Genomic DNA, 25763 nt, shown 5'->3' with positions numbered 1-25763 from the left:
ATGCGGGCTGCCGTACCTAGGATGATGAGCTCTGTTTTGTCATCGTTCAAGCATAGGCCATGGTTGGCCATCCAAGCTTGAACGATGCTGTAGACTCTGTTCACCAAGGCCAGATCTTCAACGTAATCCCCAGTAAGTGGTAGGAGAATCTGGGTATCGTCTGCGTAGTTAGTATAGGTGATACCCAGATTATCAAGATCGTCGAAGAGTGGCTTAGTGAAGATATTATAGAGTGTCGGCGAGACACAGGATCCTTGGGGCACTCCGCAGGTGATGGGAATCGGGTCTGCTGCCGCTGCGGGGGAGAACACCCTCATGGTCCTGTCACTAAGGAATGACTGTATCCAGACTATAGCTTCCCCTGAGAAATGGGCTGCCGAGTCCAGGTGATTGCATAGGACTCTGTGGTCCACCAAATCAAAGGCGGCAGATAGGTCTAGGAGGAGGAGGAGAGCTAATTTGCCCTGGTCTCTGAGTGAGTCTATTTGGGCCTTTAAGTCGATAAGGGCAGTTTCTGTGCCGTGTTGTGGACGGAAACCGGATTGGCGGGTGCCAAGGAGATGGTTCATCTCAAGGAAGTTCTGGATTTGGGTGTATGCTATCTTGTCTAATATTTTTAGTAAGAAAGGCACCGTGGTGATGGGTCTATAATTTGTAGGAATGTTGGGGTCCAATGTTTGCTTTTTTAGAAGGGGGAGTACCCAGGATTCCTTTAGATTACGAGGGATGGTGCCCGTAGTGAAGGAGGCATTAATAAGTTTTGTAATGAAGGGGGCTAGATCTCTAGCCGCGTCCTTGATCAGTTGTGCAGGGCATTGGTCACCTTTGCAATTAGAGGGTTTAAGAGTCAGAATGGTCTTCTCTACCTCAATTACCGAGACCTTGGAGAAGCGGAATAGGGTAGATTCTTTGGGTGTGGGAATTTTGTCCAACGGAGGTTGAGTTGGTAAAGAGGCTTTCTTTAGGGCAATTTTGGTTTGGAGGTTGACCACTTTGTTGATTAGTGCCAGTTGTATGTCTGTACACCAGGTTTTATCTTTGATGGAGTCATCCTGTACTGCGATAGGGGTTTCCAATTCTTTTAAGATGGAGAATAGCTCCTTCATACTGGAGTTGGCTTGGGTGATCCTGTTATTGTAAGTGTCTTGTTTGGCCAGGATAATATCTTTTTTGTATTGCGAAGAAGATGTTTATTAGGTTGGTTTTATTTTCAGCGGTCGGGTGCCGGTTCCATGCTGTTTCGCATTTTCTCTTCTGTAGTCTTAAGTTTTTTAGGTGGGGTGTAAACCAGGGGTTCAGGTGCTTTTTTGGTTTACTGTTCCTAAGTTTGAACGGAGCAACTCTGTCAAGAGCAGAGGACATGGCATTATTGAATTCATCCACTAGGGTGCCTGGGTCAGTGTGATCGGGAAGAGAATTCAGTTTGGGTAGGATATAGGGCAGAATATTAGCAGCTGTGATGTTTTTCTTGTTTCTGGTTAAGGTGGGTATGGCGGGCGTGGGTGTAGAAACTGTGGGTCTTTTAGTATTGAGGGTAAAGGAGATAAGATGATGGTCTGACCATGTTTGGGGGGCAATGGCTGTTATAGAAGGGTTACAGTTGTGACTGGCAATCCAGTCAAGGGTTCTTCCTTTGGTGTGTGTGGGAGTATTCACGATCTGCGTGAAGCCTAGTTCCGAGAGGGTATTGGCTACAGTAGTAGCCTGGTGGTCATTGAAATCGTTGAACCCTAGGTTGAAGTCACCTAACACTAAGGTTTGGGAGGAATTTTTTAGCTTCTCAGAGATAACAGTGGTGATATCTTCATTGAAAGTGCTAATGGGGCCAGGGGGTCTATAGAGGAGGTAGATATTTAGTGTTTGAGAGTTGGCGGTGGGTAGTTTGATGGAGAGAAGCTCACAGGATTTGAGGGAAGGTGTGGAGGTGATTCTCATAGAGAGATCAGATTTGGCGATAATTGCTATTCCTCCACCACGTGCGTCTGGTCTGTCAGCTCTGAGGATGGTGTAATTTTCTGGGACTGCCAGAGTGAGTGCCGGACCTGCTGCCTCGTGAAGCCATGATTCGGTAATGGCGATGAAGTCAAGGTCATTTTCCCGTATGGCATCTGCTATGTCGATAGCATGAGCGACTAATGATCTGGCATTGATTAAGGCAGCTTTTAATTCAGGTTCTGGTAGCGAGAGAGGGAGATTGGCTGTAGGTTTGTGAGTTTTATGGTAGAGTTGGCTACTGGGAGGGGCGGGGGCTGCCAAAGGTCGAAGAAGTTTGGGACGAAGGTGTTCCAGGTTGATGTTATATTTAATGATAGGTTCGAATATTTTGGGTAGTCGAGCACGGAGTCTAAGGTTCCTCTGTGCTAGGTTGCAAGGTTTGGAGATAGGTTGTATGTAGGCTCCTGGGCCCTCTGTGGGCAGAAGTGTTGGCATGGTCATATAGATAATGGTGAGTATGACTGTCAGATTGGTGAGCGATGCTTGGTGGGCTGGGTTAGGCAGGAAGGAGTACATAATGTTGCTACTAGATAAACTAGGGAGACTAGACTTGGATGCCGTAGTTGGATGCTGGGCAGAGTGGGCTAAGTGCAGTCATCAGATACTAGACGAGATAAATGCAGCAGTCAAGAACTAGGCTAAACGCAATAGTCAGATACAAGTCTAGAACTAGGCTAAAAGCAATAGTCAGATACAAGTCTAGGGCAGCAGTCAAATACTAAATGAAGATAGGCTAAATACAGTGCTAGGGGTATTTGTGCTAAGTGCGTCAATTGTGGGTGGAAAGTGTGCTAGAAAAGGATGACTTGGCCCTTTCAGCGTTACGGAGGTCTCTATGCGACCATAGGGGACGACGCAAAAGTACAGTGATCTCTAGGCGACCATAAGGCACAACACATTTAGGATTAGATATAGCCCGCAGGCTTACCTCAAAGGACAAAGAGTCTCAGTGTTGCTCCTGCAGTGGGGTTGCTGTGGGGGAGCTCCTACTCTGACCCCGGAGCGTGACAGTCAGGCGTAGCAGCTCGGAGCAATAACGGTGGAAATAGTCAGTGTCCGAACAAGTAGTTCATTCTAGTAGAAGCTGGTCGAGGTTGAAATAGCATTGCGAGGTTAGGCTCAGATACAACACGGGTTCCTTAAAGCCACTTGAATATATGTGTACAGCACTTCCACTGCACCAGGAAAATTATGAAGGATCACAATGAGCGGATGGTTGCTAAGGGAGAGGGAAATGTATAAGCCTTGGCTCGAAGAAGGAATAAATAATCAAGTTTTGGGTCACAGGTACACTTATTTTGCAGCTTAATATTGGGAGAAGAAGTTGAGGAATAGGAAGGACATTCTCGAGCATTGGAGAATGGTAGAGGATTTGGAAGATGTCCTAGAGGATCCAAAAAGGAGAGAAATAGTAATAAAGGCACCTTGTGTCATTCCTGCACCTAGCGTGCCACCCACACCCTGTGAACAGCCTGCAACACCAGATACACCTGCAACCCCCACAGGGGTGTTATCCCATGCATGCAGCTGTGGGATATACAAACCCTGAGCATGGCCCCATCCAACTCTGCGGCAGCGAGCCCCAGCAGTTTATGAAATATCCTGCAGCCCCTAGCAGCATGCTGCACGTAATCCACAAGGGATGGGAACAGAACATAGGACACAAAGGGATTTGGAAATGGTGCTCCAAAGGACAGAAGCAGAGCTTGTGCAAGTAACACAGTAGAGTGGAGAGGTCAGAAGGGCAAAGAGCACCAGTGGGAACCGACGAGTAGCGATTAGGCGATATTTTATTTAGAATCGACAGGACTACGATTAGAGATGAACATACTGAAACAGGAGATGAAGGTCGCCCTTCCTGCTCTCAACTCTTAGATCAAGGGCGTCACCCGGGAATGGGCAATTACCGGGTCCAGCGGGGCTGTAATGACCCGGTAATTGCCCATTCCCGGGAACCGGTAAAAAAACCGACTCCGGCGGCACCGTACCGGTTTTACCGGCACGGCTACCGCCAAAGTCGTAATGAAGCCCATTGTGTATAGGCGCTATATAAATAAACGATCATATCATATATCAGTGGTTCCATGTGTTAATATCCCCGCAAAAATATTGCGATACAAAGATATCGCCATATTTTTGCGGTGATATTGACCCATGGACCGTGCGGGGGACACCCCCGCAACCCCTGAATTATTTTAAAATGTACGGGGGACACCCCCGCAACCGCCATTCCCAGAAAATATCCTCCCCAAAAATATCGCCTATGGCGACACAAACGGCCATATTTTTGGTGGGGATATTTTATAGGGATACCATATCAATGATGAAGGATATATCGGAGGGCGGCTGCGAGCAGACCGTTTAGATTACCAATCTATCCAATCAGATGTCGATGCAGGAGTTGCAGAGGACGACGAGTGGGGAACAGATGAGGATCAGGGAAGAGGTGCCACCAAGAGTAGAGTTTGTGGGGCCCAAGATTAAGAGCGCAACCAGGTAGTATGGCAGTGGTAAAAGGGAAGCGAGGGGGGAGAAAGTTACCAATGCAGCAGATTGTAACACTGTTTCTGTTGCTACACAAAAGCCCTGTAAGCGCACAATATGTGCCCTGGCAACACCTGGATAGAAACAATTTGTTTAAAACACGGCCCTTGCTCGCCGCAGGAGCGGGCTAGTGGATCTATCTGCTTGAGAAACAGACTGCAGGTATTAAATAGGCAGTAGGAGATTACAAATGCTTGTTTGCCACAGTTTTGAGGATCAAGCAGATGTCATTTGGAAAAAGGCAGGATATCTATATTTTGAAACAGCACATTGCTGCAGATATTTTGGAGGACTGGTTTGTCCCCAATTTGCAAGAATTTCTCTACACTTTTGTGACAAACTGCACAAAGTACGACCTCTACAATACTGGCCAGATCTCAGGACGCTGCGTGGCACATTGCCCAGTCCCACTAGGCCGTTCCTGAAGCTTCACATTGACTATTCGGTTTTGTCTAACAGGTGTATGAATTACTGTTACCTTATTGTTGTGGTATGTCTGGTCTCCCGTTGGGTTGAGGCTGGCCCTTGTGTATAACCAGATGCAAAATCTGCAGCAAAATAACTGGTACGCAATGTATTTCCTCATTGGGGGTGTGTGAGGTCCTTAAATCTGACAATGGAACTCACTTTTTAATGCTTTATTTAAGGAGATAGCATCTCCATTGGGAATTCGGCATAAGATGTGCTCCATATACCACCCAAGCGAATGGGAGTATAGAAAAAAGTGAACAGAATTCTGAAGAGTACATTTTGTAAGTTATTTGTAATGTTAAGGAGGAACTGGGTACAATGTCTCCCTTTGGATTTGTTTAGCCTGAAGATACATCCCAGCAAAGCCCACTACTTCTCCCTGCATGAGAGGGTGATGGGGAGAAGTATGCACACACCTCTTACTCCTACATGCATGAGATCAGATGCTCACAGGGCAGCAGAAGGTTTGGGGGAGGTGTTTCATGGGTACTTGTGTGAATTAACCAAATACATTAAAGTGCTCTCTTGACAGATTGCTCATAGAAGGGAAGATGCAGCAGTAACATGGGCGACTGGTAACTGAACTTGCCGTTACTACAATTTGTTCCTGGGGACAGAATATTTATTAGCAAGTTTGTTCGCCGCTGGAACCAGCAGAGGTTCCAGGGGCCTTTTACTGTGGTGTTTACTACACCTTTTAAAGTTAAGGTGAACAAGTTACGGTACTGGGTCCACCTATCGACGTTCGGAAGGCACCTGACACTGCTCCACCTTCTCATGAAATAAAGCTACATCTTACATTATTGTCTCAGTGACCTATTAAAGTTGTTCTCTCCCTATGCAGGTGCAATACCACAGCCATCGTGTAATATATATGTTATTTTGTATATGTTGTTTTTTCCTTGCAGGTTGTGTTTTGTTTCTATGTAATTATTTTATATGTTGGGGGCATATAAATGGGGTATTATGGAATGTTTTGGTGAACGAAACACACTTTGTGATAACACAAATTAGGGAAACTGAGGAGGAATATAGTACAATCAGTATAAGAGGCGTGATATTTGACACTATCATGGAGGGGGCTATGCTCACTGATCACCCTACACTCTGTGGTTCTAGTAGTTCCTGATTCTCATTTATCAGTTATAAATGTGCCCGCCCCAGAAGAGATCTAACTATCTGTCTTCTGAGAAATTAAAGGAGATCCCGGACCAATAGACGGTGTTCACCAAGATATAAACCTTTTTTGCCTCCCTTCTTGTGCTAGGTATCCAGACTGCAGACAACGCAAAATGGCTGCAGATAACTAGATAGGTGATGCATCAAATGGCGAACCAGATTGAGCAGGGCTTTAACTCAATAAAGAGTGAATTGAGAACCATTAGGCTTATGACTCTCCAGAACCAATATGTTCTAGACCTGCTTGGAGCAATGGAAGGGAGCGTATGTAAGAAGATTGGTTCTAGGTTGAAATCCCGCCGCCCAGATTAGCGCAGCAGTTTACGTTGAAGCTGAAAGTTTGGTGAAAGCCTTATGATACGAAAATGTCAAGTGCATTCAACTGACAATTGTCCCCCGTCTTCCATGTAATGGAAGCGGGGGACAACCCTGCAACCCCGAACCCATAATACCTGTGATGCTGGAAATACCATTTCTCTGTATGTGTTTTCTCGGTTTTCTGCCACTGAGGTCCAGCCTGGACCTCTGGCAGTGCAGCTCTTCACGTTTCCCTTTTGGTGAACACCAACCATGGGATATTCTTATGGCACCCATGGGTGGGGGACACTCCTGTACTCCTTAGTGTGTTTTTGGGCACTTGTGTGTTGGCCACAGAGCAGGGTATGGGCTGGTGGCAGCTACATGCTTACTTGGAAGTGGGTCTGACTGTCCTCCATTTTTGGGACACTCAGGCTCTGCCATATGAATCAATGGATTCCTGAAGAAAGGCAAGATGGCTGCTTTGGCCTCTTGCTTTCTATTGCCTTTTACTTTGTTTCCCAAAGTTCTGGGAAGCCCTGACTCTGTCCCTTCCTCCTGGCTAGCGTTTGGGTGGAAATACCATATATGTCTCTGGGGCTACCTCCTGTCAGACTGACTGGAGCCTTCCCAGGGGCTGTGAGTTGTGGGTACACCCTTGGAGTGGGTCATGTATGAATGGAGGCTGAAGTGAACTTGAATTCTGTGTTGTGTGTGTCTGGTTTCTGTGTGTGACACAATGCCTGAGACAGCTCTGACTGAAACTGACATGAAAGCAGTGTAGTGTGCCGAACGGCTGGGTGCTTTCCCCCATCCACATTCTTTGTTATGGGTGTCTGGGTGGAGTGAATGGCCTGAATGCCTGTGAGCCTGATTGGCTTCCAGCATGACTGCCCTTCTGCGTGATTGGTTGACTGGGCGTGGCTTAGCCTGAGTGACTGGGGACCAAATGTGTATAACAGTGGAGCTCTCACTCACTTATTTGTTCAGAAGCTGAAGTCAAAACTGAAGCTGATCCCTGGAGTCCAGTTGGATTAAGATCACAGCTGCTACTCTTAATTGAAATACCAACGCTGCTCCAAGGACTAATCCAAGAGAGGACCTGCAAAGGAGACCTCTCCCTGAGCTACGAGGGACCATCGTGCATCCGAAGTACCCAGGAAGGCAGTCCTGTGTGCATGTCGTTAGGAGAAGGGATCTTTGTGAGTCCTGAAGAGGAGTGCCTGGACATCTCGTGTCAAAGAAGTCCAGTGGTTTCACCCAGGGTCCTGAGGAGCATTTGTGACCGCTGGAAGCCCGTTGCTGTCTGCTGCACAGAAGAGGGGGTACTCTAGCATAGTGCTGTTTGACACCCGGAGCTGCGAAAGTTCCAAACTGCTGAAGAATACTTCAGGGGACATCATTGCCATCCTCACTGATGAATTTTTCCCGCCAGAGAAGGTCCATGGTCGCTGAGTGCAGAGGAAGGTCTGCTGGTGGGTTTCAAAGATGTCCCGCGGGTCCTGACTTGGTGAGGGTCTGTGGTCCACTTCAGTGGTCGAGTCCAGGTCACCAGAAGTCATCCGGCTGCAGCCCTGAAGAACCGAAAGGTGGAAAATCGCGGTATTCTGAAACCCAACACCAAAAGTACCAGAAACAAGGGAGTAGGGCACTAGAATGCACATATAACTGCGCTCATCAATTTGTTTGAGAGTGGGTCCTGCTGCCGATGGATGGTTCTTGTGAGACGGTGCTCTTCTGTCTCAGTGAATTAAATGCAATTTGTAAGAACCCTATTCACACGGGCGCTGGAGTACTAATCGGATAGGTTGTGACTTTAGGTAGATGGGCAGGCAATAAATTATATGATATGATAATTTATTTGTATCGCGCTCGTACACAAGTGTTTCAGAGAAGTCTTGTCACTTGTTTTGTGGGTATACCAGTGATTTATTACACACTTAGAGCCGACCCGTATTTTGACCCGACACAGGTCGTTTTCAAAGCTGTAGTGAGTTTACATAATGTGCAATCATATTCATGTTTGTGTGTGAACAACCAAGTAATGAGAGACCAATGTCAAATATCCTGTGTTGTACATATTTGCATAAGGTGGCGATAATGAGAAGAATTCACACGGCATAAGGAAGAAGGTGTTTCATAAGTGTCATGGTGATGGTTGTGAGTGACATAAATTGTGATGAGGCATGTACAATAGGCAGTGTAATATAAATTTCAATGAAATGGTCATCTCGGTTTATAGTCATAATGTAGAATAAAAATTGTCTACTTAAAAAATGTAGAAAAAAAATGTAGAAAACAATGTCGAAAACCTATACATATAATGAAGAGTCAATTTTTAGAAAAAAAAATGTTGAAAAAAAAATGTCAATTAGCACTATCAATAAATAAATAAACAATAAGAGTATCATTTACTAGGGGGGGTCCCACCCAACCCCCCTCACCCAACACCCCCCGGTCACCCCCCCACCTCCCTCTCACCCATCATACTCAACACATTTTAATTATATATATATTTATTTATTTTTTTCGAAAAAAATTCTAAAAAATGTTGAAAAAATTCGACATTATTGTTTTTCGACATTGTTTTCTAAAAAAAAAAAATCGACATTTTGACTTTCTACATTATTGCATTCTACATTATGACTGACCACCGGTCATCTCCACCAGGAGACCATATAGAGGACAGAAGTACAGATACCCCTCCAGTCTTTACAATGCCGAATAAAGGGAGCAGAGAACACTCCTGCAATCCCTACTTCCTTCGTTCAGCATTCTGGGATTCTGGATTTTCATCCATGCCGAATGCACAGTAAACAGGCATTCAGCATTTGTTTTTCATTATTTTTGGGGAATACCAGAAAATTGTCCTGTCTTGCGTACACAACCCCAAATGATAACCGATCATTGTCCCATTCGATAAGGGGCCCTTCACAATTGGATGATTGCTATGGAGAAAAAAGCTGGAGTAAATGCAGAGGATTGGTTTGATGCCATGTTTTCTTATGCACCATCGCGGTTAGAGATTGCTGTGAAAATTCTGGTTCGCATCGTAGTAGTTTTATTAGTCATTGTTTGTTCCTGCCAAATGATTCTGAGGTGCTGCACAAAGACCTTGCTGAAGAGCACCACAATGATGATTTCAATAAGGGTGGGTACAGCTCCTCCTCTCAGAAAACCGAAGTACACCAAGACTGTTAGGTGGGATGTGGTTGTCAGTCCAAGAATGGTAAAAATACAGCAGCCTCTGGAAATCCTGGGGACAGTGACTACACCCCCAACAGACCCAGAGAATTATATGGAGTGTTGGGTCGACAGGAGATGGAGGGTGCTGTTTCATGACTGGCACCTCTGAAGAATATGCCGGGGGATTTACATCATGTGTGTAGAGCACCCAAGGATGACTATAGAGGCAAGAAGGGTTAGTTAAGGCAGTATTAACTAAAGGGGGAATGTTGGGACGCACGTACAACATAAACAGGGTGTTAGGTGCACAGCTTTCCATAAAACACAATGGCCCTCATTACGACCCTGGCGGAAAGTAACTGACCTGACCGCCATAGCGTAAATAGCGTTTCCGCCATTGCACGACGGAGTAAAGTGCGGCTAATTCCGACCCATCGGGCACGAGCACTACGCCATGGCGGAAGTGCAAAGTCCGCGATGGCGGAAATGTCCCCAAAACGCTCCTCACCGCCGTCGTACGGCGCCCTAGGTGCAATTCCGCCACCCATCATAGCGGTCACCGTAATGAGCGGCAATCGGAAAATACGGTGACCGTAAATATACGGAAACGGAAGTAAAAACATGGTCCCGGAACGGGAAACAGCACGCCGTACACCTATAAAATCAGAATCCCAACACAACCATAAAAAATCCTACCCTGAGACACATCCCAACCCGAAATCCACCCTAGTGAAAACAACAAAAATGGGAAAAGTAGCGGAAAAAAGCGTGCGACCGCAAGCGGCAGGTCCACTTCTCCCATGAGGAACTCACCGTGCTCACAGAGACCCTCCAGGAGAATGCTGCCGTCGTCTTCTCGACGCAAATGACCAGGACGGCACTTGCGAACAAGAAGGCCATATGGGCCCTGGTGGCACAGCGGGTAAGTGCGGTGGGGACCGCAACCCACAGCAATGCAGAAAGCGATGGGACGACTTGCGGATATGCGTACGGAGCATACTATCCGCCAACCGTAACATTGCCACAGCTACCGGGGGAGGATCGGAATCACCCATCAAGTTGACCCCCTGGGAAGAAATCTGTGCCTCCACCATTGGAATGGAGAGTATAGAGGGAGTCGGAGGGATGGAGAAAGGAGTGCAGACATCTGAAGAATCAGGTAGGTGGGCCAAATAAAACAATGCTAAATCCACAATGTCCAATCATGTGAAGTACCATGTGTCCACATAGTGCAACAGAAACACATGGCCAGGAGAACGTCCACATACATTGGCCTGATAGCGCACTTTAAAAGTCACAATAAATACATAAATAATCTAAAATCCTAAAAACACCCTCTACACGTGCAGCATGCACACCCTAACTGCAGGCTGCAAAACAACTGCATCCTCAATCCACACAAAAATGAAACCACCTCCAAGGCCCTGACCCAAATCACCCTCAGGTACCACCCCAATGCATGTGATACATTGCCATTCCAATTTCCACAGACCCATTAATAACGCTCGCCCTCCTTCACTCCACCACAGGGTCCGATTCAAACGACGAACTCCAGGACACCCCTACCAGCACACCTGCAAAGAGGGCCAAGACCAACGGCCAAAGACCCTCCACCTCAGCTGCACGGATCAAGACACGGCAGCAGCACAAATCAAGTGGCAGCACACAGGAGGGGACTTCAATAGGCACCCCAGCAGCCAGCATGCCCACAACAGCAGCACCACAGGTCCCCCCAATGGATGCCACAGAAGGCACTGCTTCTGGTGGCAGCAGCACCATAGGTGACACTGCATTAATGGCAGCATGCTCCGACACAGAAAACGGTGCTGTCGATGTAGGATCCATCCATGACCTGTCTCAATCCCCCTGTTTGTTTCATCCCGTACACCATGAGGATACCACGCAGGTGCACCCACAAGACGACAACTGGCCATCCCCCACAAGCCCTGTGGCAAGGCAACATGAGGTGATCAGCCCCTCTGTGACACCACCGCAAATGGGCATGGCCCAGCAGAGGCAACAGTCCCTCGACCAGGTGATCGTGCAACAGCAGCAACTGGCCACGCTCCTCAAGGAGCATGCTGATGAATGTGGGGGTACTAAGGCAGCCATAGAAACATCTACTGAGACACTTAGGGCAGAAATGGAGAGAAGTACAGAGACACTAAGGGCACAAATGGAGCGAAGCACCGAGAGCCTGAGGGTACAAATGGAGAGAAGCACCGAGAGCCTGAGGGGGGAACTGCATGCGACGTCCAAAGACGTATGTGCTGAACTTGCCGCTGTGCGCCGTGTGCTCACTGAGCTCTCACAAACCCTTAGGGACATGCATGGACGTGAGCAGGCAGAGACATCATCCGTTGCAAGTTTTGTCCAGGGCAGCCCCCAACATACATCTGGGAGGAACCTGCGCTCCACAGGCAGGGGTGCCCCTGATACCCGGAGAGGGGGCTTGCAATAGCGTCTGCCCACTGACAATGAGCATCTTTGGACACTGGTGTTCGGGGGGGAGGTAGGAGGGTGGAGGGGGTGTGTTGGGCTTACTTGGGTGGTGGGTCAATGGGGTGTGTAACATAATTTCACATATGCTATAAACATTTCACATTCATCCAATGAGATGTGTGGACATTGATCTTTGTGTACGAGGCCTTTATATGCGTACAGTCCATATTGTGCATGTTCCAGACACACACAGTGCCACATGTCCCGTGTCCATGTATTAGCCACCAGGCGTGAGTGCTAGAAGCATGAATCTATGATAATCTGACGAATTTCACGGCCCTCCTGTGCCTCGCGGACTCCTTGAGGTGCTGCCACATCCCCACCCTCATCATGACCATCTTCAGGTGCTTGCAGTTCTGCGTCAGGGGGCATGGGCACATTTCTACGTACGCACATGTTGTGTAGCATGACACATGCCATGACCATCTTTGCAACCTTCTCATGGCGGTACAGGAGTGCCCCGCCAGACCTGCTGAGGCAGCGGAAACGAGCCTTCAGTAGGCCGAATGCCTGTTCTATGACTACACGGGTACGTGAGTGGGCATGGTTGTAGTCCTCCTCATGCTGGTTCTGTGGGTTCCGGAGTGGTGTAAGGAGCCATCTCTTCAGTGGATACCCGGCATCACCTGTATGTGGACAATAAAGGATGTTTGTGGAATGACATTGCTACGTAGGCACCCCCCCCCTTCCTGCCAGGTCATTGCCGCATCACATACCCCACATTATCATGCATGAAATGAGACTCACCGAGTAGCCAGGATCTGTTCCCTGCGTGTCGCTCCATGTAGCGTGGTATTGTAGAGTTCCTCAAGACCATAGAATCATGGGTTGATCCAGGAAATCGGGCACAACAATGTGTAAAGATCCTGTTGGAGTCACACACCATTTGTACATTAAGAGAATGATATTGTTTCCGGTTGCGGTACTGGGCCTCCATGGCATGTGGGACAACCAATTCCACATGGGTGCAGTCGATGGCACCAATGCAACCCGGTATGCCGGCAAGTGCATGGAATCCCACTTTTGTGTTCGTAATTTCCTGCTCCGAGCGTGGTAGAGAGATGTAGTCGTCTGCGTGCTTCAGGAGGGCATCGAGCACTTGCATTAGTGTCCGTGACAACAGTGGCTGTGAAATGCCATGCAACTGTCCGACTGTGTGCTGGTAGGTGCCTGTGGCCAGGAAGTGGAGTACAGACACCACCTTCAGTAGGGGTGGGATGGCGGTTGGGCTATCTATCATGCTGACAAGGTCAGCGTGTGTCATGTCCACAATGGCGGTTATGGTGTCCCGGTCCAAACGGTAGAGGGTGTGGATCTGCTCATCAGTGAGGTTGAACGGATGAGCTCGGAGGCGTGGGATTGCGGGCTGCCTGCGTGGTGGTAGTGGCTGTGCTGGTGGGCCTTGCTGGCCCTGCCTTGCCCTCCTCCTCCTCCTGCGTCTCCTCCGTGCGGCCGGTTGTTGTAGTAGTTGGTGTTCGTCTTCTTCTTGAAGTTGGAGTACTTGCAGTGCTATCAGGTCCCCCAGGGCCAACATCGCTAGTCCTGAGTGGGTGTGGTTGTGGGAGGGGGTTGGGTGTGCAATTTATGTGTTTTCAGGCAGTATAGCCTCCACCTGTGGTGATTCATTCCACCTGTGCAAGCTGCAATCCCCTTTGGGCGAGCACGTCCCGCACACAACGCTGCAATTTGACGCATGGCATCTTGCTATTACAATCATGTATTTAATCCCGATGGCAGTGAAATATTGCTTCATATGTTCATTCTGCTATGGTCCCATTGTTTCACATACTATCTTTACAGTCGCGAACAAACTTGTGAAGGGTCAGTGGAATGTAGTGCTCGATTAACGGTGGACCCTCATGCAGCACTGTACCGAGGTTCACCGACAACGGGGCGTCCCATTTCTGAGTGAAGCCAGTTGCCATTTTCACACACTGCCGCACTACATGGATGAATTTGTGATTTCGAGCGGTCACAGATGCCTTTTCGACGTGATGTTGCAAATGAGGAATTCGAAGGACAGCGCTTTCGGTTTTCAGCTAGCGGCGAGGAGACGCCCACAGGTCTGACTGCAGATATAAAGTTCTATTGTTTAATGTCCTTCGGACAGGGGCCATGGCGAGAATGCAATGATTGATATGAATAGTATGGGATGCGCAATAGCGTAGTGGACGATAAGGCCGGACGTTCCCAAATACATGTTACTTCACAACACTGGAATTCCGGGCTGGAGCACAGTGGATTTTGCAGACTGCATTACGCACAGACTCAATGGAAATTTCACATGTTATGTGAGTAAATAATCAGGCGTTTTCATACCGGGATGAGGGGATGATGTATGGATGCATGGACAGATGATTTAATAGAGAGTTTGCCATGTACATGGCTTTTTGGAATCTATCCACTTCCCCTGCGCTATGTGATGCAGGGCTGCCATAGTGGGACCATCGTCTATCTGCCCTTGTTGAACCCTCCCTGTCTTGACGCGCCTTCAAACACTTGTGTCTATGCACGTTACTAATCCCATCTAATGGATTCTGTCTTAACAGACGCATGCACACAAACACTCGTTTGTAATAGTGTTTTCACCTCGATTTATATAGTTATGATTCGCAAGTGATTTTTGGGTGGGAATAATCCTTTTGAGTGGGCTAGCATGCATATGGCTGTGGATTTAGTGTGATCATTGAAGTGAGTAATTCAAATGAAGTTCTGATGCCCATACTATTCTTTTTCATTTCATTTGGGTGACAGGTATCTCCTCCCCTTTTGCCGCTGCCATCTGTATGCCACTCCTGCAGATGGCTTTTACTCCCGACACCTGCTGCTTCGTGTTAATCAGTGGAGCACCATTACGATCTTATGGGACGATCGCCAATGGGCCACATGCCCTTACGCAGTACTAGTGGCTAGGAGCAACATATCGACCTTTCAGCTGGACTAGTGCCTACCTAATGGGACGGCCCTGCGGTTCTAGGCGCTTCCATGTTGCCTTTTTGAACGTGAATGTAGCCCCTGTGTACCATGAAGGTACAGGGCGTCACACAAGAAGAAGCTGGTCATTTATTGCGGATGCAGCCCACAATAATGAAATATATTTTGGAGTTCATGACCTAATAGCTGTATGGGCTTGGTGATTTTGTTGTGCATTAAATTTCTATTCTGATATTAACCGTGTACCGTTCTTCTTTGCAAGTAATGTAGCATATTCCTATTTGTGGAGCGATGTATTGTGAGAAGATCTGCATTGGGTTCCGGCTTCTGAGTATAGTTGCGTGGTACTGTACTGGGCGCGTTTGCCTACGAAGCCCAGTGAGGTCAGGGATAGGGGCTGCCATTATGACTGTTTTAATGATGTCATGCTCAGGGGCGGGGGATTAGCTTTTGTGTAACAGATGCCGGTCAGCCAGGTGGATTGGTGGAATGATGTGATTATCAGAATATGGCTGGTCACAGGTGCCTGTGTTTGCGTGCGTTTCTTGGAGGGAGACTGAGGTCATGTCCATTGGAATAGCTTCTGTATTCGTGCCATCTGTGCCCTGCAGCTCCCATTGGCCCCTCTTGAGATGAGCCTGGCTGCTCAGTCACTCTGCCAACTTGTGTGGTACATGCTTATGCTGATGGTTGGTTTGTTTACTGGCAGGAGTACAGGGCTGGTGCAGTCTCACTCAGGATACTGCTTTGAATGTTGCCTTACACTGGTGTCAAGCGATGGGGGGCCTGTTGTTGTTTTGTCTCATATTTCAGTTCATGTTGCTGTACTTGAACCTTCAAATGCCTGTGCTGCATCAGTACGGCAATGGTGACATGGCAAATATGGATGGCCACTCACAAGGCACTTGGAGCCCCTACATTCATTTGTTCGTTGGCATGCATGGGTGACTTGTACATTTCACTGGTTGCATTGTGTGACTTAATTGCACCTACGAGGAGTTGTGCAATGTGGCCAGGGAGTGGTGTACAGGCACTCAGTAGGGCCATTTACGGTTGGTTCGCGATGCCGTACTTCTCACCATGGCGGAATGGTACTTTCCGCCATGCTTGATGGCGTTAGGTAAATGTCCGCTAGGGTCAGAATTCGCGTACCGTTGCGCCATGGTGGTAATTACGGTTTCGCATGGCGCGCGTGCGCGTACTTGGTGCAGTTAGCGTTGGCGTTCACTACGGTGTCGCTAATGGCATCGTACTTTACGGTGACGGGTCATAATCGCACCGAGCGCTTTCGATGGCGGTATTGCATTTCCGCCATCATTTTTCGATTTCCGCCAGGGTCGTAATGAGGGCCAATGTCTAACTTTTTACACTTAAAGTGATTTCAGGGGCAGCTGGGTATATTCCCTGGCCAAGGAGAACATGAAACAGTAAAACACTAAATAGCCTGCTGTGAAAAACTAACCTTTGAACAAGTTAGCAAGATTTACAATGTACAGAGAAACTCAAGAAAAGTTAAACAATTTTCAAAACATGCTCTTTATCATTCCATATCTAAATGGAACAAAAAAAGTGTTCATCTTTTTAAAACAAAATACTGTTCTGCTTTTTCACCAAACTGTTTATACACTTCATTGAACTCAATTCACACAGGCTCTTTCCAGTGACATTAGTGGTATACAGCCATGTGTATACTTTAAACAGAACACAACGTATTTAGTAGCAATACAGCTGTAAAATACATATTGGGTTTTATTGAGGGGCCCTCTTAATCTCATCGATTAGATACAATAAATCAACTTCTACTAACCTTCCATGAAGATCTCTCTTATTAGCATGTACCTGAAAGTAAAACAAAGTATACTTATGAAGATCTGCCCTATATAGACACACATATAATGAGCCCTTTAATAGCCTTTTTATGATCTGCTCCACATATTTAATTTTAGAGAATCCATATGATCAAAACAGTCGTGGGTGTACTCACTCAGTGTCCCTGTTTGGTTGAACTGAGCACCAGTTAAATTGCAGTTTCCAAACCTCGCTCAAGACTTGTTCTGTAGTAATTTATAAGCCACTTGAGTTGCCTCATGATAGAAACACCAGTCATTCTCCCCTCCACCTCCCCGGGGTATCGTACTTACAACGCTACTTTTCTATGTTTCCCGGAGTACAGCAGCAGTCCAAACGAACTTGTCACTTAGCTGCCATGTGCTTGTTTGTTAAATCTTACACGTGATCATGTGTCTCTGCTCTGCCTGGACCCGCAAGGTTTATACAAACACGTGGCGGCCATCTTATATGTACCAAGTCCTTGTGGTTTTTATTTACAGGCATCAGATATCCTAAGTCTCTTTTCACCTCCTCACACATTACAGCATATTTATTGTCACACAGATATCCTATGTGTGAACATTCATGAATAAATAATTACAATACCAAACATTTTCTTTCAAAATTCTAATGTTTAGCCTTTCTTGCCATGAACTCAAAAACCTTGGCTGCACTTTATTTTAAAGGCAAAAATGGGATGGCAGTGTCTGAGGCGCATTCCCGGCGAACCAGTCGGGTGCCCCATTACCGCTCCCATATTTGCCTTGAAGGTACTCTGACCTGGACAACAAATTGAAACCTAGTCCCACTGGTCTGCATCATCTTTTTTTTTCTCTCTCAAACCTTTATTTAATATGCTTGACATTACAAAAAGGACAGACAAGCAATCCACTTATTCAAGCATGTGACCGCACATGGTCCTATAATGACATCTTATACATTTTTTCAACATGAGGTTTACAAAAGGAGTCGGTAATGTTCGATTTGACTTTGTTACTGTTTAGAGGTGGAGAGAGAATCAGTACTTCCACTGTCGTCAACTATCAATGAATGCAGGTAAGCCCGGAAGGGGGGCCAGATGTTTATAGGCCGATTAGTGGCCGATTGCAGAGTAGACCACCGTTCTTCCATGTCAGAGACCCATGTAACAGCGTGGAGCCAGTGGTCTAGGGTGGGGACTGCAGGGCGCAGCCACATTAACAATATGCAGCGAGTGTCCAACAACATACAAAGACCTGCCAGCCTCCTATAACTACGACAAATTTGAGGAAACTCATGAAACAAGCATTCCATTGGGGTCGGAACAATGGTACAATCCAGCATTCGGGATAAAGCCTCACAAACCCCCCTCCCAGAAGGTGGCAATTTTTGGACAGACCCAGAGCATGTTGATGTATCCTGCATTGTCGGTGTTGCATCTAGGGCACTCGGAGGACCGGTCTCTCGACATCGGGTGCATTCTAGCGGGGGTATAGTGTTATCTAGGCAGGACTTTAAGTTGGATCAAGCAGAATCTTGACTTGCCCTCCCAGATTTCATCCGTTATGTCAATACCCAGGTCTCTACTCCAGGCCCGGTACAGCCTGTCTAATGTTTGGCATGTCCGTTCCTGAAGGAGCCCATATAGCCTAGACACCCCCGTACCGAGGAGCCGCCCATGACCAGGGTTAGTAGTGGGTCGTCGGGGGAGGGAGGTGGGCGAGGGAAATTCCTGCCAGCGGTCTTTAATCTACCGGCGCAGGCCAGCATAGTGCAGCCATGTGGAGGGTCGCTCTCTGAAGGATTCAGGCAGGTCCCACCACTCTGTGAAGGATCCCATATTGTAGGCATCTCGTAGGATGCCAAAGCCAGCCGCGTCCAGTCGGTCACAGTCAATTTGTCCATCGGGGGTATCCCCGGAAGACAGTTCCAAATGGGGAAGTTGCCCTGAAATGGATGGGAAACGCCAATCTGTTTCCATATTCTGTTCCATGCAAATATCGTGACCCCAGTGGGGTTGGTGGGTTCCCACTTCTGGGCCGAGGAGGGGGAGGACCAGGGAGCGAATGTCACGGTTCCCCGCTGCCAGACACTTCAGTTTCACATGAGGGTAAGACCCGGCTGGGTCAAACCAGAACATAGCAAAGTGGGCCTGGGCTGCCATCCAATACCGCTGGAAGTTTGGGGCAGCGAATCCGCACAGATTGTAGGGACTCGCTAATGTGTCTAATTTCAGCCGGACCGCACCAGAGTGCCACAAGAAGCGTTTGATCACGGAGGTAAGTCTCTTGAAAAATTCGGTCCCAGGCCAGAGCAGAACATTTAGGAATCTATATAATAGATGCGGGAGCACTACCATCTTGAGGAGTGCCACACGTCCAGCCAGTGTAATCGGAAGTTCTGCCGAACCGCTAAGTCTCTGCTCAAGTGGTGACAAGTAACTCCCATAATTGCAGTCATAGCGAGGTCTAGTGATGCGTGGCAACGACCCCCAGGTACTTTATCTCTAATGGAGACCAGAAGAACCCAAGAAGGTCCCGGGGAGCTATGGTGGTGTCTGTCAAAGGGAATAGCGCATATTTTGTAAAGTTAACCTTTAGCCCAAACAGTCTTTCAAAGAGAAGCACATCATTTATAAGCGGCGCAAGGTTTTCCTCAGGGGAGCGAATGTAGAGCAGTGCATCATCTGCATAAAACAAAATGACCTCTGGTTCCTCGATGAGTCTAATGCCTCTGTGTTCGTGTCTCTGACGAATCCTGTCGGCCAGAGTTTCTTTGGCTATGGTAAATATCAGGGGTGAGAAGGGGCAGCCCTGCCTGGGTCCCCTGGCAATCTCAAATCGAGTAGAGTAGTGGCCACCGGTGTAGACCCTGGCCCCTGTGGATAAATATAGCAGTTTCACCCAAGACAGAAAGCGGGACCAAAGTTGCACTTCTCCAGTACGGCCCACAAGAATCACCATGAGACCGTGTCTAAGGCTTTCTGCATGTCTAATGCTGCTGCCACTGCCTGCATTCCCGGATCTATCCTGGCCAGAATGTTGAAGAGGCGCCTTAGGTTAAGCGCTTTAGAGCGCCCCGGTATAAACCCTGCCTGATTGGTATGAATGATGTATGTCGTGTAAGGGGCCAGCCAAAGGGTTAGCACCTTAGCAAAGATTTTAACATCACGGTTTATCAGCGAGAGGGGCCGGTACGAGCCACATTGTGTAGCTGGTTTATCGGGCTTCAGCAGTACAGAGATAACCGCTTCACGAAGCGATGGGGGAAGCCTACCAACTGCTCACGCCTTGTCCCATACTACAGAGAGCCGGGGAGCCGGGCGCCCTTTATAGATTTGTAAAAATTGCTGATACGGCCGTCAGAGCCAGGGGCCTTCCACCTAAGCCAGCGAATAAATGGCTCTCAGTATTTCCTCATTAGCCATTGGGCGATCCAATATCTCTCTAGCTTCAACCGACAACACAGAGAGCGGGAGATCATTCAGGACATCTGATAGGAGGCCGTATCATTGTTTGCGTATAATGATTCATAGAAGGAGCGGAATTCCTTGTTTACTTCTTGGGCAGTATGGGCCAATGTAACGTCCGACCTCTCAATTAAGGGAATAAGGAGAGTGCCGTTTTCTTGCCAGACCAATCTGGCCAGCAGTCTTCCGGAATGCTCACCTTCCCTAATACTGTTTGGGGTCTGAGGGCCATCTAGGAACTTGCGCTCCCGGTTTGCATGTCCCCTAAAAGTGTCTAGAGCTGCCCAGTATAGCAATGGATGGAGAGGCGACGTATTGCGTTTCGAGTTGAGAAAGTAGTAGCTCGCTCCTCTTGATGGCCGTACGGATCGCTCCGTGGACCCCAGCCTCCTTTGCAAGGGCGACGCCACGTATATAAGCTTTAAAGGCCTCCTACAAAGTAGCATGAGAGTCCACCGTTCCAGTATTAATCTCAAATTATTCTTCAATGCCCAATCTGAGCTCGGACTCAAAGACCGGGTCCAGCAAAGCATTTGGTTTCCGTCTCCATGAGCGTGCCGTCCTGGCCCCCTGACCCCAAATCAGTGAGATTCGCATTTCGAGAGTGCAAGTCGTGCACAGTCGAGTAAAATGAAAACTTGCAGGATAACCGTGAGACCTGTACCTCTATAATGGCCTTAGCTGCTCTGGTCAGATGACGTGCCTTGGTGCTGGACCTATCAAGGTTGGTGTTAAGTATGGTATTGAAATCACCGCCCCAAGTATAGGAACCAGAGGGAAGCAGATCAATAAGGAGGCAAATTGGGAGTAGAATTCAGGGTCATCAACGTTTGGGCCATATATATTTAAAAGGACAATATTCCCCCCCATTAAGGTCCCGTATAGCAGGACGTAGTGCCCCTGAGGGTCTATATGTGACATTTTGTGGGTGATTCTAACAAACTTATGAAGCAGGGTCATCACCCCCCCCAGTTCTGAGTGGAGTAGGTGGTGTAATAGTGCTGTGTGCTCCATGACCTGGCAAACTTGTTGCAACTCCCAGCCAGTGTGTGCGTCTTTTGCAGAAAGAGGACCCAGGCTTTATGCCATTCTGCATAGAGCTGCAATTTGCGAATGTTGACCTGGTTGCCCAACCCCCTGACATTCCAGCTCATGAATACCATACCCTCATCCGCCATTAAGCCGGTAAACATTAGTTAACTGAGGCCTGGCCAAGGCCAGGAAAGGATATCTCATGTCATCAGTTAACCATGGGAGAAGGTTAATCTCGTCTCTCCAATCGCAATCCAAGCAACTTTTCAACTTTTTATCCACCCCCAATAAGTGGTAAGTGAGGATATATCCGCCCTCATTGCCGCAATGTCCTCCTTCGCTGACCCAACTCGGGCCTCCACTTTACTGACTCTGGCATCTGTTTTCCATACAAGATTTGATCGCACTAATGGTACCACTCAGGTCGTCCAGCTTGGAGTGCAAGGCGGTAAACCCCTCCCGCATGTAGTCCATCATGCCCTGCCTTTCTGTGGGTACCTCCGATGTGCTGAGTTCTCCGGGGTTCCTCTCCGCGCCACCCTGGATTTTAGGTGCCGCTTTAGTGTGTGTGTATATATATACAGTCTGGACTGCTCCTCTTCTGCACCACCGCCCCTGATAGAGACTGTGGACACAGAGAGTCTGGTGGGTGCTTGCAGGCCCTCCCGGTGACACTGACATCTCGCCTTGCTCACCCTTCCTACAACATCCCATCTCCCGCTGGTGTGGCGGGCCCCAGCCTAAAGACTCTCGTGGGTCTCTAGCCCCATACCCCTTAGACCCCCACTGCTGTTCAGACCCGCTTTCATGGCCAAAGGAGGCGGGAAGAAGCAGAGCAATTTCTGCTTCTTCCCGCCTCCTTTGGGCCCATTTTAAATGTAGCACTGGAGCAACATTGGCCTTTATTGCTAATGTACTACTAGAAGAGATATTCAAGGTTGCCACTTAGAGTTCAGTACATACATTTACACAACAGTATTATGTAGACACACACGCAAGAGCAGTTTCATAGGCAGGGCAAGTCGTTCTTAAACATGTATTCTCTACTGTTCCCATTGTTTCCCAACCACTTTACTCAGATACCGCTTGTTAATCTATGCATAGCATGTGCATCTAAGCAGATTCACAAGCCCCCGAAAGGTAAACATTATATGCCCAGTAATTGTTTTTCTGGGGCTTGTCTCTGCTTAGAATCCTATCCGCCCACTAACCCTCCCCAGAAGGTAGCAAAAGGACAACATATCCACTACATTCTTAGCTACATGTACAACAATAATAGTCTTGGCAGAAAAACAATCAATCTGAAGACGTCAACGCATGAGGGATTGTGGGTCCCTCTACATGTAGGATTGTGAAAGGAACGCCCCCGCCGATGCCCTGTTTTCCAAATTTGAAAAACGATGTAATATTCTGAGCCAATCAATAGATAGACTCTTGTGAGAAGCCAGAGGGTATCTCACCCGCAGGATCTCTCTCTCAGGTGGCCAGGCCGCAGCCATCGCCATGAATCCAGACCCGGGGGGTGGACCAGTGCGGGAGGTGAGGGTGAGGGGTCTTCAGGGAGTGGGAGTGAGATAGCTGATGGTGAGACGCTGTACTCCCCCCATGCCCCCTTTTTTGTTCATTTACCCCATCCTATTTTTTAGAATTTTCTGAAGTCCCAACTCCCCCCCCCACTGCCCGTCCTTTTTTACACAAACACTGGGCCGAGGCAGAGGGTGACTGAGAGTAACCAGACTAACTCTCTCAAATCGTACTGGACATGTCCTGTTAAGCGGGTCAGGCAAGTCAGGCCCTTTACGCTAAGTGCATACACCTAATACAATTAGCTCTCCTCACACAAACAAAAGGCAACACCTAAAGACACACTCTGAGCAAGGTGGAACACGAGAACGAGCAGAACTTCCAGCACAAAGGCACATCTACGGGAGCAGAGCAACGGACCAAGGGACAAGAGCAGCGGGACGAAAACCCCAAGACTTCCCGACTGGAGGTTGTTGCCTCCAGCAGACCGTGAAAGACACGTGGAGAAGGCCAGATCCCACAAGTGACGATTGCATTGTGTTTCCTGTGGTACTAACCTTGACTTGAAAACTCAAAACAAGAAAGCAGCACACACAGCCGATGAGTTGGCAAGCGACCTGAGAGACCGGTGTGTGTTAAAGTGAATGAAGGAGTAATATCATATAACAAGCGAAAGCTGCACACGTGTGGATGAGACACGAAGAAAGGTATATCCGTGAATGAACTTTAAAGAGTGGTCCAGTGAGAGGAAGTAGCCCATTCAAAAGTCTCTGTGAAAGGTGCATTGTTTGAAGCAAAAAGGCAAACAAACGGCAAGATTGAAAGTAAATAGTGAACGTTGAGTCAAAATTGTCCTCTGTAACCAAAAGCCACAAACATTCAAAAGACTTGACATCCGGAAGTGGTCCGAGCCCGATTGATGGAAACCCGAAGTGTATTAAACTTGGGGAAGGGAGCAACTTTGTGTAAACTACATTGTGAGAAGTCTGAGCCCAGCAGAGGGGGACCTTTGTGAACGTTTTGGTTGAAACATTATTTTGAAAGTTAAAGAAAGGAAAGGAACTGTAAACGTGGAAGGCAAGACAGGCCTCGATCCATAGATCTGAACTGTGTACTGTGTTGGAAGCTGAGCCAGTGTGTCATTCTGCCTCCAAGGATCGCCTTACCTCGTGAGGCCTAACGTGGGGAGGAGAGCTGGTTCAGCCAAATCATCAATTATCATTTGAACACTGACATTTCCTTTTGCATACAATTTTTACACTTTTTCTACAAGAGATAGTGCAGGCATTAGGTTTTTGTTAGTATAGGCCATTTTGATTTGACAGACTCCACTAGGACTGTTTCGTTTATCGTTTGATGGTCGCGACTACTCCCATCTTAGTTATAGGGCAAAATAGGAGTTTCTCCAACCGCAGCATTATCAATAAAGGTTTTACAAATTGTATCCATTGTGTCAGTGTCAATACTTGTAATACCATGCCTTCGCTACACTTTGCATGTGATTATAAGCAGATACAAGACTCAGTAAGACAATTACTGGGTAAGTAATATTTGTTTGATTCATAAGCGCAATCTTTACTTGAACAGACCAAAGGTAGGATGCTGAGAGGTTCATGGTGATTAAGGTTCAGGTTATCTGACAATGCCACTGGACCAGTAGCTGGACGCTCAAGGGGAGTTTATGCAGATGTATTTGAAGCCTTGCTCTGTGCAAGAAAGAGATCACAAGAGGCAGTTTAGACAGTTAAAACAGCACCACAACCACTAATGAAGTGGGACTTGAGTATCTGGAATCACCCACAGGTGTCCCATGGCAAAACCCACTCATTTTGGATTCTTGAGGGCTGTGTGGACCAGGCGGCTGGAGAGGGAGAAAAAGAATTCCATATGTTATCAGTGTGCTTGATGGGTGCATATCCCAGAATATATACTACCTTTTTATAAATGTAAAAATCGTTTGTAATGTTTTTCTGTTCCAGCCAGATATTTTACAAGAATACAAATTGGTGACTTTGTACCTCACAATGCTTGTAACCTTCACTGAAACATCTACTTGGAAAATACTCAGAGGAAAAGGTCAGTATCCCTTTTTACTATCCCTCCTTTAGAAGTCAAAGTATATACATGTTCCTAATGAGTGAATTCAAACTGAAAAAGTGTTAATGTTTTTCATTGTGTTCAGATTAACCCGTTTCTAAATGCTATGTTTTTGCCAACAAGAGAACTGCAGCACACATTGATTGCCTCAAAATAGAGCAGTTTTGTAACTTGGAAAAATGTGGGCCTTTTGGCTCCTAATCTGATGAATTCATCACTATAAATTGAATCATGTCCTACTTACCACACACCAAGCTACACAAGAAAGTGATTCTGAGTTAACCCCTGGCTGAGTACAAGTACACTGCGTAGAACATGAACTAGGCCACTCTAATAAAATATCTGTAGTTGGCACTGCCAAGATAGTAAGAGTGAAGCAATGAATTCTGCAGATAGTCATAGATCGGAAATTCAAAGGCTTAGTATAGTTGAGGGGTTTCTCGCTTGCCTTCTGTTGGCTGCTTCATTTGGATACAACCAATTTGATGGTGTTAGCCTCATTGATATGCATTAGGTGGATTTTAGAGATGGCTTATATTTGCAACTGTATAGTTGTGGTAGGAAAATAAAATGTTCGGAACTTCATTGTTGTTTGCAGTTGTGATTGGAACTCTATTTCGTCCTTGCAATGAGCAATGGCATGGTTTTGTGCGCTATCTCCACATTACGACTCACGTAATGAGGAGATACCGCACAAAACCGTGAGGTTTCTCGGCACGCATGA

General features: G+C 47.3%; 1 protein-coding gene across 3 annotated transcripts in view; it reads left to right on the top strand.

Moving 5' to 3' along the window:
- The window catches only part of UBE3B (ubiquitin protein ligase E3B), a 2019282-nt gene that overhangs the window by 384375 nt on the left and 1609144 nt on the right, over positions 1-25763 (top strand). For all 3 annotated transcript variants that reach the window (XM_069619417.1, XM_069619418.1, XM_069619419.1), the window contains exon 7: positions 24922-25018. In XM_069619417.1, the coding sequence (XP_069475518.1) occupies positions 24922-25018 (97 nt within the window). The remainder of the gene's footprint in view (positions 1-24921; positions 25019-25763) is intronic.

This window comes from Ambystoma mexicanum, chromosome 10 (genome assembly GCF_040938575.1).
Source record: "Ambystoma mexicanum isolate Mex_15411 chromosome 10, UKY_AmexF1_1, whole genome shotgun sequence".
NCBI classification, from domain to species: domain Eukaryota; kingdom Metazoa; phylum Chordata; class Amphibia; order Caudata; family Ambystomatidae; genus Ambystoma; species Ambystoma mexicanum.
The sequence above is the reverse complement of the archived record's forward strand: the minus strand, read 5'-3'. Positions and strand labels throughout refer to the sequence as shown.